General features: G+C 37.2%; 1 protein-coding gene across 6 annotated transcripts in view; it reads right to left on the minus strand.

Moving 5' to 3' along the window:
* LOC129464126 (putative methyltransferase-like protein 21E) overlaps positions 1 to 15,832 on the minus strand; it is a 66,212-nt gene that overhangs the window by 45,204 nt on the left and 5,176 nt on the right. For 3 of the 6 annotated variants that reach the window (XR_010115905.1, XR_010115907.1, XR_010115904.1), the window contains exons 1-2: positions 5,735 to 15,822; positions 1,342 to 5,372 (exon numbers count right to left, since the gene is read on the minus strand). Coding sequence is in view for 3 of the 6 variants with exons in the window: in XM_055245122.2 (XP_055101097.2) it covers positions 1,036 to 1,439; positions 4,013 to 4,130; positions 5,206 to 5,553 (870 nt within the window). In the remaining 3 variants the exon portion in view is untranslated. Of the gene's footprint in view, positions 1 to 93; positions 15,823 to 15,832 lie in introns of those variants that run through there. The other 3 variants (XM_063618663.1, XM_063618664.1, XM_055245122.2) reach the window with 2 other exon arrangements.

Raw genomic sequence — 15,832 nt, forward strand, 5'->3', positions numbered from 1 at the left:
GCTCTTTTTGCACTGACTTGAATTACTACAGACTTTATTCTAGTCTCTAAGGAAAGCATATGTGAAAAAATCACATAATATTTCAAGTATCTAGATATATATATATATATGTTCGTCAGAAGAGCTTTAAACTTTAAAACCAGCTATATGTCTGATTATCTGAGATTAGAGACCTAAATCTTTTCATATATATTTTTAACCCAAAGCGTTTATACTTATTTCTGTTTTTGTGATACAAAATAATGACAGTTGGCTTAAAACAGTAACTTCTCCAAAGTCTCAATAATTTTTGCTTACGTTCATTCATTTTTCATTTGGTAGAATAAAATGTCCTCATCCATGACCTCAAATCCACAAGTTTGACTGATTTCATCAGAGGTTATATCAGAGGTCTACTCTGCCAGGCGGAAATGATAGACCACCTATAAGCTGGCACTAATGAAAACCACAAAAGTCTGAGATTTACCATTACATTATGTATCTGCCTATTCAGATTTATTTGCAGATCCCACTGTAGTCAATTTCATTATTTCTAAAGAGAGAATCATATACGCTTATGTTTAAAAGAATAACAAGTTTCACTGAAGAGATACTATTAAAAACTATCATTTTGTGATTATACATTAAAAATAATAATTGCACCATTATTAAAATAATAATAAACGATGACATAAGGAATAAGGAGAGCAGACAATGACGGCACAGTGTGACTTTGCCAAGAGCTTCTATTACCGCATGAGTAGAAGGCAGGCCCAGGGCCTGGTGCTGATAGAGACAAACTAGGAACAAGTTACCCCCAATCCTACAGACTCACATGCAGTACCTGGAAAAATTACTGCCTGGGGTGAGGCAAATTTAGGAAAATATCTTCTATTCTTGCAGTGGTGTGTGTGTGTGTGTGTGTGTGTGTGTGCGTGCATCTGTGTGTGTATTTCCCCTTGGGAAACTCAGTGGCACATAAAGTTATTCAGGGTTTCCTTTAAAGTGATTATTTGCTAAAAATTGCCTTAGCATTTCCACGTCGGATCGAGGATGTCATACACTCCTCCGGTTTTTCTTCACAGCTTTATACAACTTAATATTCAGGCTAGGGAAATTGGAAATTTCCTCCAGGTCAAACAACTCCTTAAATCTATCTACAAATCTATTTTCCTTCTCCAGCCTGAATTTCATGGCCCACAGGATGATGGTGGTTTCTTTGCACAGATGGTCAAAGGTAATGAGGAGCTCTTCCAAGAAAGGATGAGCGTAGACCACATCTGCTGCCAAAATATAGTCAAAATTATTAGAAGACCTGGGGAAGTTTGTATCTAAAGCTACTCCCCAGGAGAGTTCTTTAACCTGAGGCAAATGCTTGCTTTTCATTTTGGTGTTTCGGGAAATATTATATTGCAGGTTTCCAAGTAATTCGGGTAAATCTGTGGCCGTCACGTGAGCACCTGTGAAGCAAAGGATAGTAGAGAAAGTAACCCTCATGAGATAAGGTAGAACAATCAAAAGTTTCAAGCCAACATGCACTTTGCAATTCTGCACAGTTCTTCATCCACCCCTAAAAAAACACTCATCAGTACCTCTACACAAAAAGGGAATCCCATTCAAATGGATGCAGAGCAGCTATATGCCTCTGCTTAAAGAAAAAAAAAAGAGAGAGAGAGAGAGACCCATGGTACTTTTGCGCACCATTGCATTTTTTATGTTCTCCTGGTTTTTGTTCTGGTATGTTTTGCTGTTACTATTGCTTTTGTTTGCTATTTATCTACTACATACCAGGAGAAAAATAATCGAGAGAAAGAGAAAGTCAAAATATTTGGCACCCTCATTGGACCAATGAGAAGTCATTGATGGAAGAATAGGTACCTCCCTAAAAGAATTCTGAGCCTCAGTCATGTGAGACCAAATGAGTGTATGTAACATCAGACATCCTATAGTTGAACAGGAAGTGCTCATGTGAGAAGTGGAGGGAAGAAAGAAGACCTTTCAATGGCATTCACTGAAAAGTATTATGACATCCATGCTATGCCCAGGTTTTCAACTTGGCCCATCACAAGTGTAAATCTTCCCACCAAAACATGCTAAAAACCTAGTCACAACGTGTGTATAGTGCTCATAAAGCTACCACTCATAGATGAAGATGTAAACAATTTCCAGATAGAAGTGAATAGTGATGGGTTTTTGAGGAAGAAATACGGCAGAAGCAAATTTGTAGAAATTTGGTCACTAAAGTAAACTTTGAGCAGTAGCAAAGGCTAAAAATAATCTGCAAATAATCTAAGATTGTCCAATTCTACAGCATCAGAAAAGCACAGACCAGGTAAAGAACAAGAAAGCAGAAATGGAAGAGAAGTCTAGTTCAGCTCAGACCAAATCAGAAGCCACTCCTCAGCTGCAATATCACAAGTCTCTTGGCATCAATTGTATTTTGTGAAAATATTAAAATGGGAGGGGAATATGCCTATCATATTGGTACACTCACAGAGATATAAGCCTTTACATTCTACTATGGGTGGGTCTATCATTTTCAACAAATCTTTCTTAAATCTCAGAGTAAGGAATATACCTTTGCCCATATTGAATGTAAACTCTCCCTTATACTTAATATCTTTGTGCCTAGAGAGATAAACACTGCCACTTTCAGAATACTGACTAAACAAAGTTTCTATATTTTAATATTTGTTTCAAGTTAGACAAGCGGACTCAAGGGACCAATTCTTTTTAAAAAAACAAATGACTCCCCAAAGCACAAATTCTGCTCCTAAGTAAGGCTTTCAGGTATAAATCGAATAGTGACTCTGACTTATCCTTACTAAATGGAATAGTGACTTTGGAAAACAATATCAGGACACAGCAACTTCTAAAAAATATATTTGGGAAGACTCCAAGAGTCTTATAAATCTCTAGTATTTGAAAGTCATAAATTGCTAAATGTTCAATTCCTCTCAAGATTTTAGAGTGGCAGGCGTGCACTTCTGAAGATCAAGGAAATCAGGATGGATCTGGGTAGCACACATCAGAGAAGGAGCTAAACTAAGGCAATGAGATACATAACAATAACAAAAAGACTGAACTGAAACAGGCTCAGGCATACATTAAAAACTATCACATGCTCAGTTGGAAAAGATGCTGGTGAGAGAACTCAGGGTCACAATAAAAAAGAATGGAGATAGGCCAGGCGCAGTGGCTCACGCCTGTAATCCCAGCACTTTGGGAGGCCCAGGTGGGCGGATCACCTGTGGTCAGGGGTTCGAAACCAGCCTAGCCAACATGGCGAAACCTTGTCTCTACTAAAAATACAAAAAATTAGCTGGGCATGGTGGTGCATGTCTGTAGTCCCAGCTACTCGGGGAGGCTGAGGCAGGAAAACTGCTTGAACCCAGGAGGCAGAGGTTTAAGTGAGCGGAGATCGCGCCACTGCACTCCAGCCTGGGCGACAGAGGGAAAAAAAAAGAATTGAATGAACTGAGAAAACAAATTCAAGGACAAACACCTGAAAATAGAAGCAGACGTGTGATTTTTATGTGATTTCTAATATTATCTCCCTATTCTGACACGTGCTTTTTCATAAAAGCATAGCACTTCAAAACTCAAAAGGAATCTACAGCTACATGGGAACACTGAAATGGCGCTAAAATCTAAAGTGCATCTGAATCAGCAGCAATAGAATCTGCCTCTGCCTGGTATTTCACATTTCTCCTCTTGCAACCAGAATGCTTCCGTGCACCTCTTATTTAGAACACTTCATCTGAGGCTTGTCACAGTATTCCACAAGAAGAATTAACACAACTTAATGCAGAAAACTATGAAAGAGACCGGAATTAACACAACTTAATGCAGAAAACTATGAAAGAAACTGGTAAGGAGACTTTAAAATCTGTAGTTTCTAGATGAAGGCCATTCAAACAGTTAAGGAGTCACAGATAGGCGCAGGTCATAGTACACTGGATAGTAAAACAACTAATATTTGATCATTAAATTCTCTGACACTCCCTCTATTCAATCAAAAATATCTGCTTACCAAGTAAACTTGCCACAATGGAGACTAGCCCTGTTCCAGCTCCAATTTCAATCACGTTTTTGTCAACCATATTATACTGCTTTGCATTTGTTTCCAGGAAATAGCATAGAACAAGGGCCTATGAAAGTTAGAAAAAAGAAAAAAGGGATACTTGGCAAGTAATAACAGAAAGTAAAATTAAACTTTATTGGATAAATATGCTGCTAATAATATGATATGTATGCGTGCACATGAGTACGTGAGAGTACCCATGTGTGTACCTGTACATCACTCCAAAAAATATCAACCAAAGTGCATCCTCTGAGAGGTTCAACATTTCTGCTAGAAAAATTCCTTGGGGATTATTGAGAGGGAAAGAGAAATAACTAAAAATGTGGAGTTCAATCGCTTAGGTTTGATCATTTTTAAAGGAAGCAACTTCTGATAATACTAGTCATTTCCAAGTGGTGTGTGCGATTGGGGCAGGTGGGGTGGTGGGTCCACTACTCTTCATGGGACAGTTGGTAAAGGATTGAGGGTCTTTGAGGACATTCTACATGTGAGACTCATATAGATTTCATTGTAATCGTTTAACTCAAATGGAGCTAATAAAAGGGGAAATAAAAAAGTTTACTGCTCTAAACTCTTATTTTAAAAACTGAAGAAGTAAACAACATCCTGTATTAATCCTACAAATTTCAAGAAAGTCAGAAATAGAATTAATTGAGGCCCAGCGTGGTAGCTTATGCCTGTAATCCCAGCACCTTGGGAGGCAGAGGTGGATGGATCACTTGAGGCAAGGAGTTCAAAACCAGCCTGGCCAACATGGTGAAACCCCATTCCTACTAAAATTACAAAAATTAGCTTGGCGTGGTGGTGCACGCCTGTAGTCAAGCTACTCAGGAGGCTGCAGCAGGAGAATCGTTTAAACCCAGGAGGCAGAGGTTGCAGTGAGCTGAGATCAAGCCCAGCACTCCAGCCTAGGTGACAGAGCAAGACTCTGTCTCAAAAAAAAAAAAAAAAGAAAGAAATAGAATTACAGAATTAATTGGGAGACATAATTTCCCAGTCACACAATTTCTAAAACATAGTACTATTTGAGGTCACAAAGAAGGAATATGGAATCTGTTTTCTTCTTCCAAATAGAACATAATAATGAACAAAACTGACTGGAAAAATAATTGGAATGTAACAAATTCTGTATGAAATTATACCGATGGCCAAACAACAGCACCATAACAATCCATGGCCTCAGTAATTCGAATCTCATGACCAATAAAATGAAAACTTTCCCAGGAAGTAGTTGTTATCAGAGTCGGAATAAAACATCTTGCCACGATCTCTGTGACCACCTGCTTGTCATCATAGTCTTCTCTGGTCTCTGAAAGGAAAAGAAAAAGGTAATGGTTGTATAAGTAAATCCATGAAAAGAGAAAAGAACTTGATGGAAATACAGCATTTCTGCTTAGTCTAAGGAACTTTTGAATATTCAGTGACTTTAGGTGAGAAATAATGAGGTAAACTATTTGCAAATGACTCTCAATATAAGCTAATATTTCCATTCCTCAGGGTGGCAACATCTTTCTTATCTTCATGGGAGTTCAAACCACCATTATCTACTTCTGCAATGCTACACGCAACAAATAATAATTGATGTACTTTTTTAAAGCAATATATTTTAAGAGCCACCAATCAGTTCCTATAGAATAAGAGAGAGATTGGTGATGGAATATAAGAACCCACCTCTTCATATTGGCGTCCCAGTGCAATTCTAGTTGTTCTGTGTCCCAGGCACGGTGCTGAGTGATGAGTATAGTAGCTAGCCAAATAGACATGGTCCCTGCCCTTGGAAAAATTGGAAATCCATAGACACAAACATGTGGTATCTCATGGCATCCCTATGAAGAATTGTTGGATTGGATGAAAGTGCTTTTCCACAGTACTCCCAAGGCTCTTGGCTTTGGTGCCCACCTGGATAGACATTTCTAATAAATGGTGTGTTCTCAGCTTTGCCTTGATGAACAGTTTTGTCAATGGTTTGACTAACTGATGACATTACAAGTATAATAAAATTTTCAGAATATATAAACGTGATGGGGACAACAAGTATAACAGAAAACTAAATGTGAAGGAAAATGTCTTCAGTTATAACAATGGATTGGTCTTAACAATGTGAAATTTAATAAAGATAAGTCTAAAGACCATATTCAGCCTGAGTTTAGCAGCACTGTGTAGGGGGTGGGGACAGACAGATACATTTATTTGGCCACAAGCTCAATATAAGTCAAAAGTTTAATATGACCATCAAAAAATCAGTGCACCTAGCCCACATTAAAAATATAATTTCCAAAATCAGGGAGGTAGAGGCTTTATTTTACACCAGTCAGATTATACTTGTACATCCAATTAGGGAAGGCCCACTTTAGAGGGACACTTAGAAACTGTAGCAACTGGGAGGTGAGAAATCTTGAAACTTGGCCTTATAAGGACAGTTTCGGGGAGTTCAACATGTTCATCAAAAAGAAGAAAAGACCTGAGTGAACACAAGAGTTTTCAAAATTTGAAGGACTAGAAAATAGAAGGTTGGGGTGCATGCGTGTGTGTGTGTCTGTGTGTGTGTGTGTGTGTCCTGCTTAAAATACAAACAGAATCATGTGCTCCTCAAAAGCACTCCAATTTAACCATATACACAGGAAGGACCCAGCCTACCACCCACTTCTACCACTACTGCAAACACTGACCCTTGACAGAGATGCAGGGGAAACAAAGAAATAGAAATTTGGTATTTTTCAGCAAGAGCCATCTCTTCTAATATTTTTCACTGTACTTCACCTTAAACAACTGTATGCATTCACATTCAGGAAGAGCTCTAAGAACCAAATAATATTGGAAACATGTTTTATTTGAACTTTAACTTCCATTTCACTATATGCACTTGCCTTGCTAAGATTGGGGGTGCAGGGGGAGGGCAACATTTGCTATGGAAGTTCTTTAGGGAAAAGTAGAGAACGTTAATTGCTTCCTTGGCCTTTAACTGAATTTGTTCTCTTGGGCCTCCTTGTATACTACTTGTAAATGTAGCACTTCTATGACAAGTCACTTAAGGTATCAGGAATTAATAGATGTTAGAGTACACTAAGTCCCAGGAGCATCTTCGAAAGTTCCAGTCTTTGATATAAAAACTTTGCTGGTGAATATTTACTGGTACAACCCGACATCTTTGACTTTGTATGCTCTTTTAAAGGTAAGTTGGCCAGATTAGTGTTCCTGTCCTAACAACTGCAGAGGGATAACAAATGAATTCCTAGCTTTTGACTGTGTCCTTCTGAAAAGGAGTTATTTCATTCTAAGAATGACCCCATCTTTACCTTCATATGGAAATGAGATTTAAAAATATATGAATATATTATAATGAAAATTACTTATACTCCTAAAACAAACGACCTTCAAAGAGATTTCATGAAATGAATATAACCACTACTAATTGCATATACACTTTAAAAAGAACACAACTATATCACTCATAAATGGTAATGCAAAATTAGTTATACACCTAAGATGATCATGTATCACAGAAAACATCTGGTTGAATAAAATTTAATTGATAATGCTTTATATTAATATTCTCTTTTGCATTTAAATATTATATGAATAATACAAGCATCCAACAAGAAGTAACCTTCATAAATTAGCATAATTTATAGCATGAAACCCAAATAAACTAAACTTGGCTGCCTAAAATAATTTGTCTAAAGGGGGATATGCTCTTTGTAAGTATCATGCTGATAAAATCATAAAAAATTCTTTTAGAAGAATGACGATTAAAATGCAATTTCTTTATGACAAGGAAAAAAATAATTTGTCTAAAAGTGTAAAATTTTAAAAGCAAACATATACACATAAACACACAATTATTTCCATCTTAAAACATTGGTTGCTGTTTTCCAGTGTGAACTTCTATTTAAAGATTTTGAGGTAATAGTTTTTTTGGTTTTTTTGTTGTTGTTTTGTTTTTTGAGGGTTTTGTCTTTCTTGTTTGTTTTGTTTTGTTTTGACAGAGTCTGGTTCTGTCACCCAGGCTGAAGTGCAGTGGCGCAATCCCGGCTCACTGCAACCTCCGCCTCCTGGGTTCAAGCAATTCTCGTGACTCAGCCTCCTGAGTGGCTGGGTCTACAGCCATGCGCCACCACGCCTGGCTAATTTTTGTTATTTTTTTCGTAGAGACGGGGTTTCACCATGTTGCCCAGGCTGGTCTCCAACTCCTGAGCTCAATTGATTCACCCACCTCAGCCTCCCAAAGTCCTGGGATTACAGACGTGAGCCACTGCACCCGGCCTTGAGGTGATAGTTTTAATGGTAATTATGTATGTAAATCAAGACATGTTTAATATTAAGCTCTAACAATAACACCACCCATTTCAAGGTTGATAATAAGAATCTCCAAATTAGAATGTAATGGAAAGAGCTGCCCTATTATAAAGGCATCCCTACAGCAGCCTTGTTGTAATAAAAAGGAAAAAATCTATGCTCCAAATAATTTACAAAGAACATGCCCCTTAAACTGCATGCTTATTTAGTTGTTGAATATGAGCCAAATATTGAGAAGACTGGTGAATTAGTAGATACTCTGGTTTTTAAGATTTGAAGAGCAATTCCTACAAAAATTAATAGCATTGTCATACAATGGAATTTTAATATATATTTCTCAAGAATAATTTTTCCACATATATTCTTTCCTCATTATCTAGCACTTAGCCCCCAGGAAAATAACAAAAACCAGATAATATTATACAAGATTCTGTACATCGACTTCCCTATATGAAAAGCAGAAAACTCTGATAACTGTATCTTCAGATAAAAGCTATCTACTATAGTTTTAGAACACTATTTTATTGGTGAATTTAATATTAAAACACAAATATTGGCTGGGCGCGGTGGCTCACGCCTCTAATCCTAGCACTTTGGGAGGCCAAGGTGGGTGGATCACGAGGTCAGGAGATCGAGACCACGGTGAAACCCCGTCTCTACTAAAAATACAAAAAAATTAGCCGGGCGTGGTGGCGGGCGCCTGTAGTCCCAGCTACTCAGAAAGGCTGAGGCAGGAGAATGGCGTGAACCCGGGAGGCGGAGCTTGCAGTGAGCCAAGATTGCGCCACTGCACTCCAGCCTGGGCGACAGAGCGAGACTCTGTCTCAAAAAAAAAAAAAAAAAAAAAAAAAAAAACACAAATATTAAAATAGATTGTAAATAAAACACAGTCAAGACAGAGTATTACAATTATGTTGCTATCTTGGGCTTATCTATTTTAATGCTTTTGATACAAAAAAAGTCTTAACACCATTTTCCTGCTATTCAGTCTTTGCTGATAGTGAATACAATCTACCAGATGCTCTTGTTCTCCTGAGAATTAAAGGGGTTTCAAGTATAAAGTGAAAAGTAGCAAGATTCTGCCACATTATGATGATGAATTTTAAGAGGAAAATTCAACAGTGAATTAACTTCAATGCTGGCCTTCAGCAAGCCTTCAAAAATAGAGGCTTTGTCTATATTCTTCTCTTCTATACCTTTAAGGTCAATAATAGCAATAATAAGTGGAAGGACCAGATCACGGAAATGCATCCCCCACCAAAAAAAAACAAAAACAAAAACAAAAAAACAACTCTTTAATAGCTATGACAAGTGAATTCAAGCTTCCATTTGAGGGCTGTCATGAAAACCTGTCAGCAAAATTTAAAGTAAAATCCCCTCTACTAAATGAAAGAAACTGTCATTCAAATGAATCTTCTATTCAAAGATGAATGTCATGTGCTTCTTAGAAATGCCTACAGATTAAAAAAAAGAAGTTAAAGATATTTTCAAATTAGTAAATAGTCACAGGCTTAACTTAAAAGACAGAATTCTGAAAATCTTAGCAATGCCAAGGTCTTGGACCCTTATGTTGAAACCAATTCTTGAGAAGATTCTACAAATATTCTCTGACTGCTGGTCTTCTTAGTTTCAAGAATGTACGGAGGTTGTAACTCTAATCAAGTAAACCAAACAATGCTACATTTTGTCTTTACAAAAGAAAGAAAATGCATCTTTTATTGAGATTGCTTAGGATGCAAGTGGAAAAACAAAGAACCTAAATTAGTTGTACTACAAGTTTGCTACTGGGATCACGGAAGGGGCAGACAACTAAACAAATGTCAATACCTTGATAAATGCTATAAAACAGGTCTTTCTAAAATGCTATGGGAAGCACCACTGGTTGGTTGAATCAGGAGAAGTATCATAAAAGATGAGATATGTAAGCCCAGGAGCTGTTAGAAGATCTATGGAGCGAGGGTACAAGGCTAGGGGTTTGGGCCAGAATCCCAAAAGACACAGTTTCTGACGCCATAATCCCCAGTGTTGAATCCTGAAAGATCAAAACCCCAAATACATAATTCTGATAAAAATAATTCTAAAAGTTCTTTAAAACATATTTACATTTTTAAAAGAGTTTAGAAACATAAAAACACAACAGAACACTTTGTGGGCTACTTTATACAATAAAATTGGCAATAATAATATACATAATTTTGCAATGATAAGCACTCAGGTGTGCTACCCACAGTTACACGGGCATAACAGTTATGAGTAGAAAAATTGTGTTCATAAAGAAATCACTTATATAGTTTGGTCACTTGAAATATCCTGATGAACAACCTAAGTCTTTTGATGAAACTGATCCAAACCTACAGTGGAGCTGGATGCAGTGGCTCATGCCTGTAGTCCCCGCTACTCAGGAAGCTGAGGTGGAAGGATGGTTAGAGCCCAGCCTGGGCAACATAGTGAGACACCCCTTGCTAAAAAAATTAAAATTAAATACCAACAATGAGTCACCACCACATATACAGTTGCCTAAAGAGCTGAGATCTTGAAAAATGTTATCTTTCACAAATGCACATGCAGAAAAAGGACATCCCTTTATTCATTGAGGAAGTTTTAAGGTTTTTACATATATATACACAATGCTTACACACAAAGTCAGTGTTATTAAAATGTGCTTCCATGGAGTCAAATTTGCAAAAAAAAAAGTGCATAAAACAAATTAGAACTCTCTAAAAGCTCATACAATTTATACCTCTAGATTTGGAAGTGTAAAGATGAAACATGTAGCATACCATAGTGAATTGTAAAAAATAATGCTGATGATTTAAAATGGTGAGGAAAAAAACTTTAAAAAAGGAAAAAGAAAAACAAAACCTTCCCAAAGAAACTAAAAAGAAAATTCAACATATGAAAAAGTGTATTACAGGGATAAATTATGGGTAACTGCACGGAGGTAGCCCATAAGAGCTGGCCGACTTCCATAATAATTAACTCTATTCTGAAGTCTTGCATGGAGATGAGTAACTGTTTCTTTTCTTTTAGGACATGGCTCTTCTTGAAGAATACATTCACACTGATTTTCTACATGATGCTGCTCTTTTTGAAATTCTAGTTTGATTCAATATACACTCACATGAGCATTTCCTATTAAATTTCCTATCTTCTGTGTCATGCTTCTATGTTGTTTTGGGCACACGGAAATCCTTTGCTCATGTACTCATATACAGACCACAGATTTGGCTGAAACAATATTGGTGATCGAACAGCAACATCATTGGGTGCCTTCTTATCCTACCGTGCACATAGTTATTTTAGAGTCAGTAACTTTGCTGGCTTCATCAGGCAAATTCAGCTTTAACTCATGAAGAGCTCCTAGAATTTCATCAGCTAGAAGGAATGCCAATGCAGACAAATAATGCATTATAAACTGAAGTTTTCCATGTTACTATATTCTACAGGCAATCCATTCATCTGACTTTTCCGGCAAATGTATTGAGCTGAATGGAAAAGGAAACTGTTGGTAACACCTTGAAATCCACCTTTAGAAGTTTTGATGGCACCTAATTCCAAATCTATCATTATGGTTTGGAAATTCAGTTAGATGTAAGGGAGTTTGTTCTTTGGAGATTTCAACATTCAGGATCATGCATTTGGGATTGTGTCTTTAGGGATTATAATCAGCATTACACAAGGTGCACGCAGGGGAACTATAGAAAATAAGCCTGAAGAAGTAGGTTGGAATTAAATTTATGTGCAACATTGACCTTTGTTCTATAAGGTGAGGAGGAGCTAATAAAGATTATTAGAACAGGAATTGACATGATCAGATTTGATATTTAAGAACTACATCTGACAGCAGTAGCTGAAGAACTGGTGACCTTACAAGCTAATTAGAAGATTATTGGAACAATCTAGATGAAAAATGACAAGAGTCTAAATGAAGGCCTTGGGTCAAGGAGCCAAGTATGAACTTGTGTGCTTTCGAAGTGGTGGTATGCCTCCCCTAGGGGCAACAAATGACATTCAAACTTGACATTCAAATCTGAATTTTGAAGACATCTGAAGTAGACTGGTATATTCAAGAGTTATTTTTATTCAACATGTAGAAAATTTATTAGTCTTATCTGGAAGAAAATTATTCATGTTACTTGTAAAATGTTTAAAATGTGTTAATAAGTTATTCTCACATTAGTAATTATATGTGCTGTAGTACTCCAACTAGTATATTAAATATATTGCCTCAGACTGTAGTTTGATAGGTTTCTTAAAACAGTGGTAGAATTACACAAATTTCCATATATATTAATGCAATACTGTTTATAAAAACCATATTACCCATTAATCCAATTCTGCAAAGATTCATGAAGATGCTCCTGAAAATTTTTAATGTGATACCTTGAATAGAACATTATATTAGGTCCTGAAGGGAGTCAACTGACTGATGATCAGAAATACAACATCATCGCTAATGAGCAAATTTAAGTCAGCCAATAGGGTTATGTTATAGCTAATTCATTCATTCATTCACTCATTTATTAAGTACCTGGGCACTATGAAGGCAGACCAAGTGCTATATAACAGAGGTTCAGTAAAAGTGCTATAACAGAGGCTTCAGTAGGCAACTCAAAAATAGGAAGTTCTACCTCTCAGAGAGCTCAGGAAAGAATTATCTGAGCCTTCCTAATTATGAGTTTGTCAAATAGGAGAAGGGAAGACCTGTCATACACAGGAAATGACATGTGCAAAAGCCCACTGGCAAAAAGTCTCCTGACCAACTTTGGAAATCCTGAGAACCAGAATACAGGATAAATGAGGATAGTAGTAGCACAAGGTAAAACACATTACACCATACTAAGTAGCCTTGATTTTATCCTATAAGAAATAATGAGGCACTGAAGAATTTTAAGCAGAAGACAAATGTGACAAGATTTGGATTTTTAAAAGATCATGCAGTGCAGGTTACAGTATGGAAAAAGAACTAGTGAGGGTAAAGAAAGGGAGTTGGCCCGGAGTGAGACAGCCAATTAGAAGGTGGCTAACAGCAGTCAGGAGCAGAGATAATGAAGACCTGAATCAAGGCAAGTGATGGTGGAAATGGAACAAGGGGTAGGGCAATGTATCAGGAATGTAAAGTCAATGAGATGTAATGATGAAGGGTGTGAAGGAAAGGGAGAAAATCAGGATGATTCCAGGTTTCTGGGTAGCCTGGGGCGTGATGTTGCCATTGACTGAGATCGAAAATATAGGTGGAAGGGCAAACCTGTAAAGGAAAATTATTTTAAATACATATTACTCTGGGTGTGCCACTCAGATTAAGGGAACCTGCCACAAGGAGCAGAGTTGCCCAACACTGCCCACTGCTGCACCTGTGGCTCCTGGGAGACCATGTTCCTCCTGGGGCTGCCTACTCAAGCCAGCCGGTTCCTGTTCCATATAGGACACTCCTCTAGTGGGCAACTCCTGCTCAGGGATTTTCATCAGCCCACCTGAGACTGTCTCAGAATTGTGTTGCAACTGGAGACTCTTCCCACCCAATCTGTCCTCTCTCTCCTCTTACGGGCACTGGACCCACATTGGGCTCTGAAGGCTCCCCTTGCCTACTTCTGTTTTCTTCCTTATCCTCCACAAACATTTCCCCCAGTAAATCCCTTACATGCTTAGCCCCATTTTGGCATCTATGTCTTGAAGGCCCTAAACTGACAAGAGGTAGTAAGTAGGATGTCAAGTAAGCAGCTGACATGACAGACTTGAGGGTCATTGCGAGCCAGAATCACTGAGCCTTGGGCAAGGATGAATCTGCCCCAAGGCTGCAGGTCCTTAGGTGACCCTACTGTTCTATAACAGATTGCTACCTGTACTAACAGCTGGAGAGAGGCTGTTGGCATGAGGCAGGCAACATAGGATATTTAGAATAGTTAATGTGGGTAAGGTTTTAGTCACCTTAGATTATAATACAGCCTTAGAAACACATATAGAAGAATTTTTTAGCACCCACCATAGCCCTAATTTTAATCTGTGTATAAATAAGTGACATCCTATAATTCTTGGATCTTCATGCCAGTGTTGAAATATGAGCACTGAGCTATGGGTTTGCTCCATCCTTTCCAAGCACAGGATTCTAAGTATAAAAGAGTTAGCGCAGGAAAAGTCAGTATCCTTCAGTACTTGAGAACTGAGTGTTCCTCTACTTGGTGATGCCTTTCCAAGCAAATGCCACCTGATCTCTCCAAGGACACATCCTTAATTCCCTTAGCTCTGTGTGTGTGAACACATTTTTAAAGCTTTAATTGGCTATATAGATGATTACAGAGTGTGTTTGTTTGTGTTGTAAAACATTGTAATGCTAGTTCCGTCTCAACCTTACCTTGAACTTCTTCCATTTCCTTTGTAATTTGCCAAATTATCTTCTACACAGTTGAAACCAAGAATTGTTACTAATGGTAATGATAATGATATAATTTTATTCATAAACCACACAGAAATTGCATCTTCATTCAAATCATCTAAATGGCTAGGTTCTCTAAGTGATCAACTTAAATGGTTAGGTTTGCAAGAATCGCTTGGTTAAACTATTTGTGTTTAAGCCAGGTAGGCTGCCAACACTGGGCATACACCCAGCTCTCTTGGCCTAAAGATGTGCTCTCCTAGGTAGAAGCCACCTGGAATGGCCAAAAACAGAAAAACCAGGACTATAGTGTTCAGAAAACATCTACAGTGTGTGCAGATAAGGACAGAACAAAAGAAATCAAGATAGTTAGATTTGTATTACAACCGCTCTACAAAAATATGGTAATTTTTCTAGTCTGTCAAGAGTGTATGTCTGTACTTTTGATCTCAAGACAATGAGGACAGTTATATTACATAACCCATGCAAAGTCACGTTTGATACTTAAGACTATATAAAAATGATGGTTCAATTTCAAATAACCACACTGATAGTAGAATTCAAACTTAATCTCCTTACATCCAGAGGTCAAATTACATTATGTATTTGCCTCTAATAAATAGTTAGAGGAACCATAAACTCAGGCTACAGATGTTTGTATAGCCTAAATTCACCTTTCATCCAACTACTAGTAAAAACTTATAGTTTTTACATAAAACTATTTTTATCTTTCTTACAAGCTTCTTATCTGAAATAAAATTTGCTTAGAAATCACATCATACATTTAGTGTACAGCACTTGAGAAAAAAATGTATTCCTTATTTGAAGATCAAAAACCCTGTACATGCTTAGTAAGTCTATATATTTAATTTAATCTGTCAAAAGTATCTTTAACATATCATCAAGATCATGCTATAGTAATAGACTTAAACATTATTCAAGATGTTTGCAGGCTCGCAAATATAAACCAAGACATAATATGCCATTGATAAAAGTCCCAGCTCCATTTAAGACATTAATGAATACTGCAAAGGTGACACTTTATATTCTATTAGTTATTTGTCTTCTTAGAATTGGTAAGCTACATAAACATAAAATGA

The sequence above is a fragment of the Symphalangus syndactylus genome, chromosome 15 (assembly GCF_028878055.3).
Source record: "Symphalangus syndactylus isolate Jambi chromosome 15, NHGRI_mSymSyn1-v2.1_pri, whole genome shotgun sequence".
Lineage (NCBI taxonomy): Eukaryota > Metazoa > Chordata > Mammalia > Primates > Hylobatidae > Symphalangus > Symphalangus syndactylus.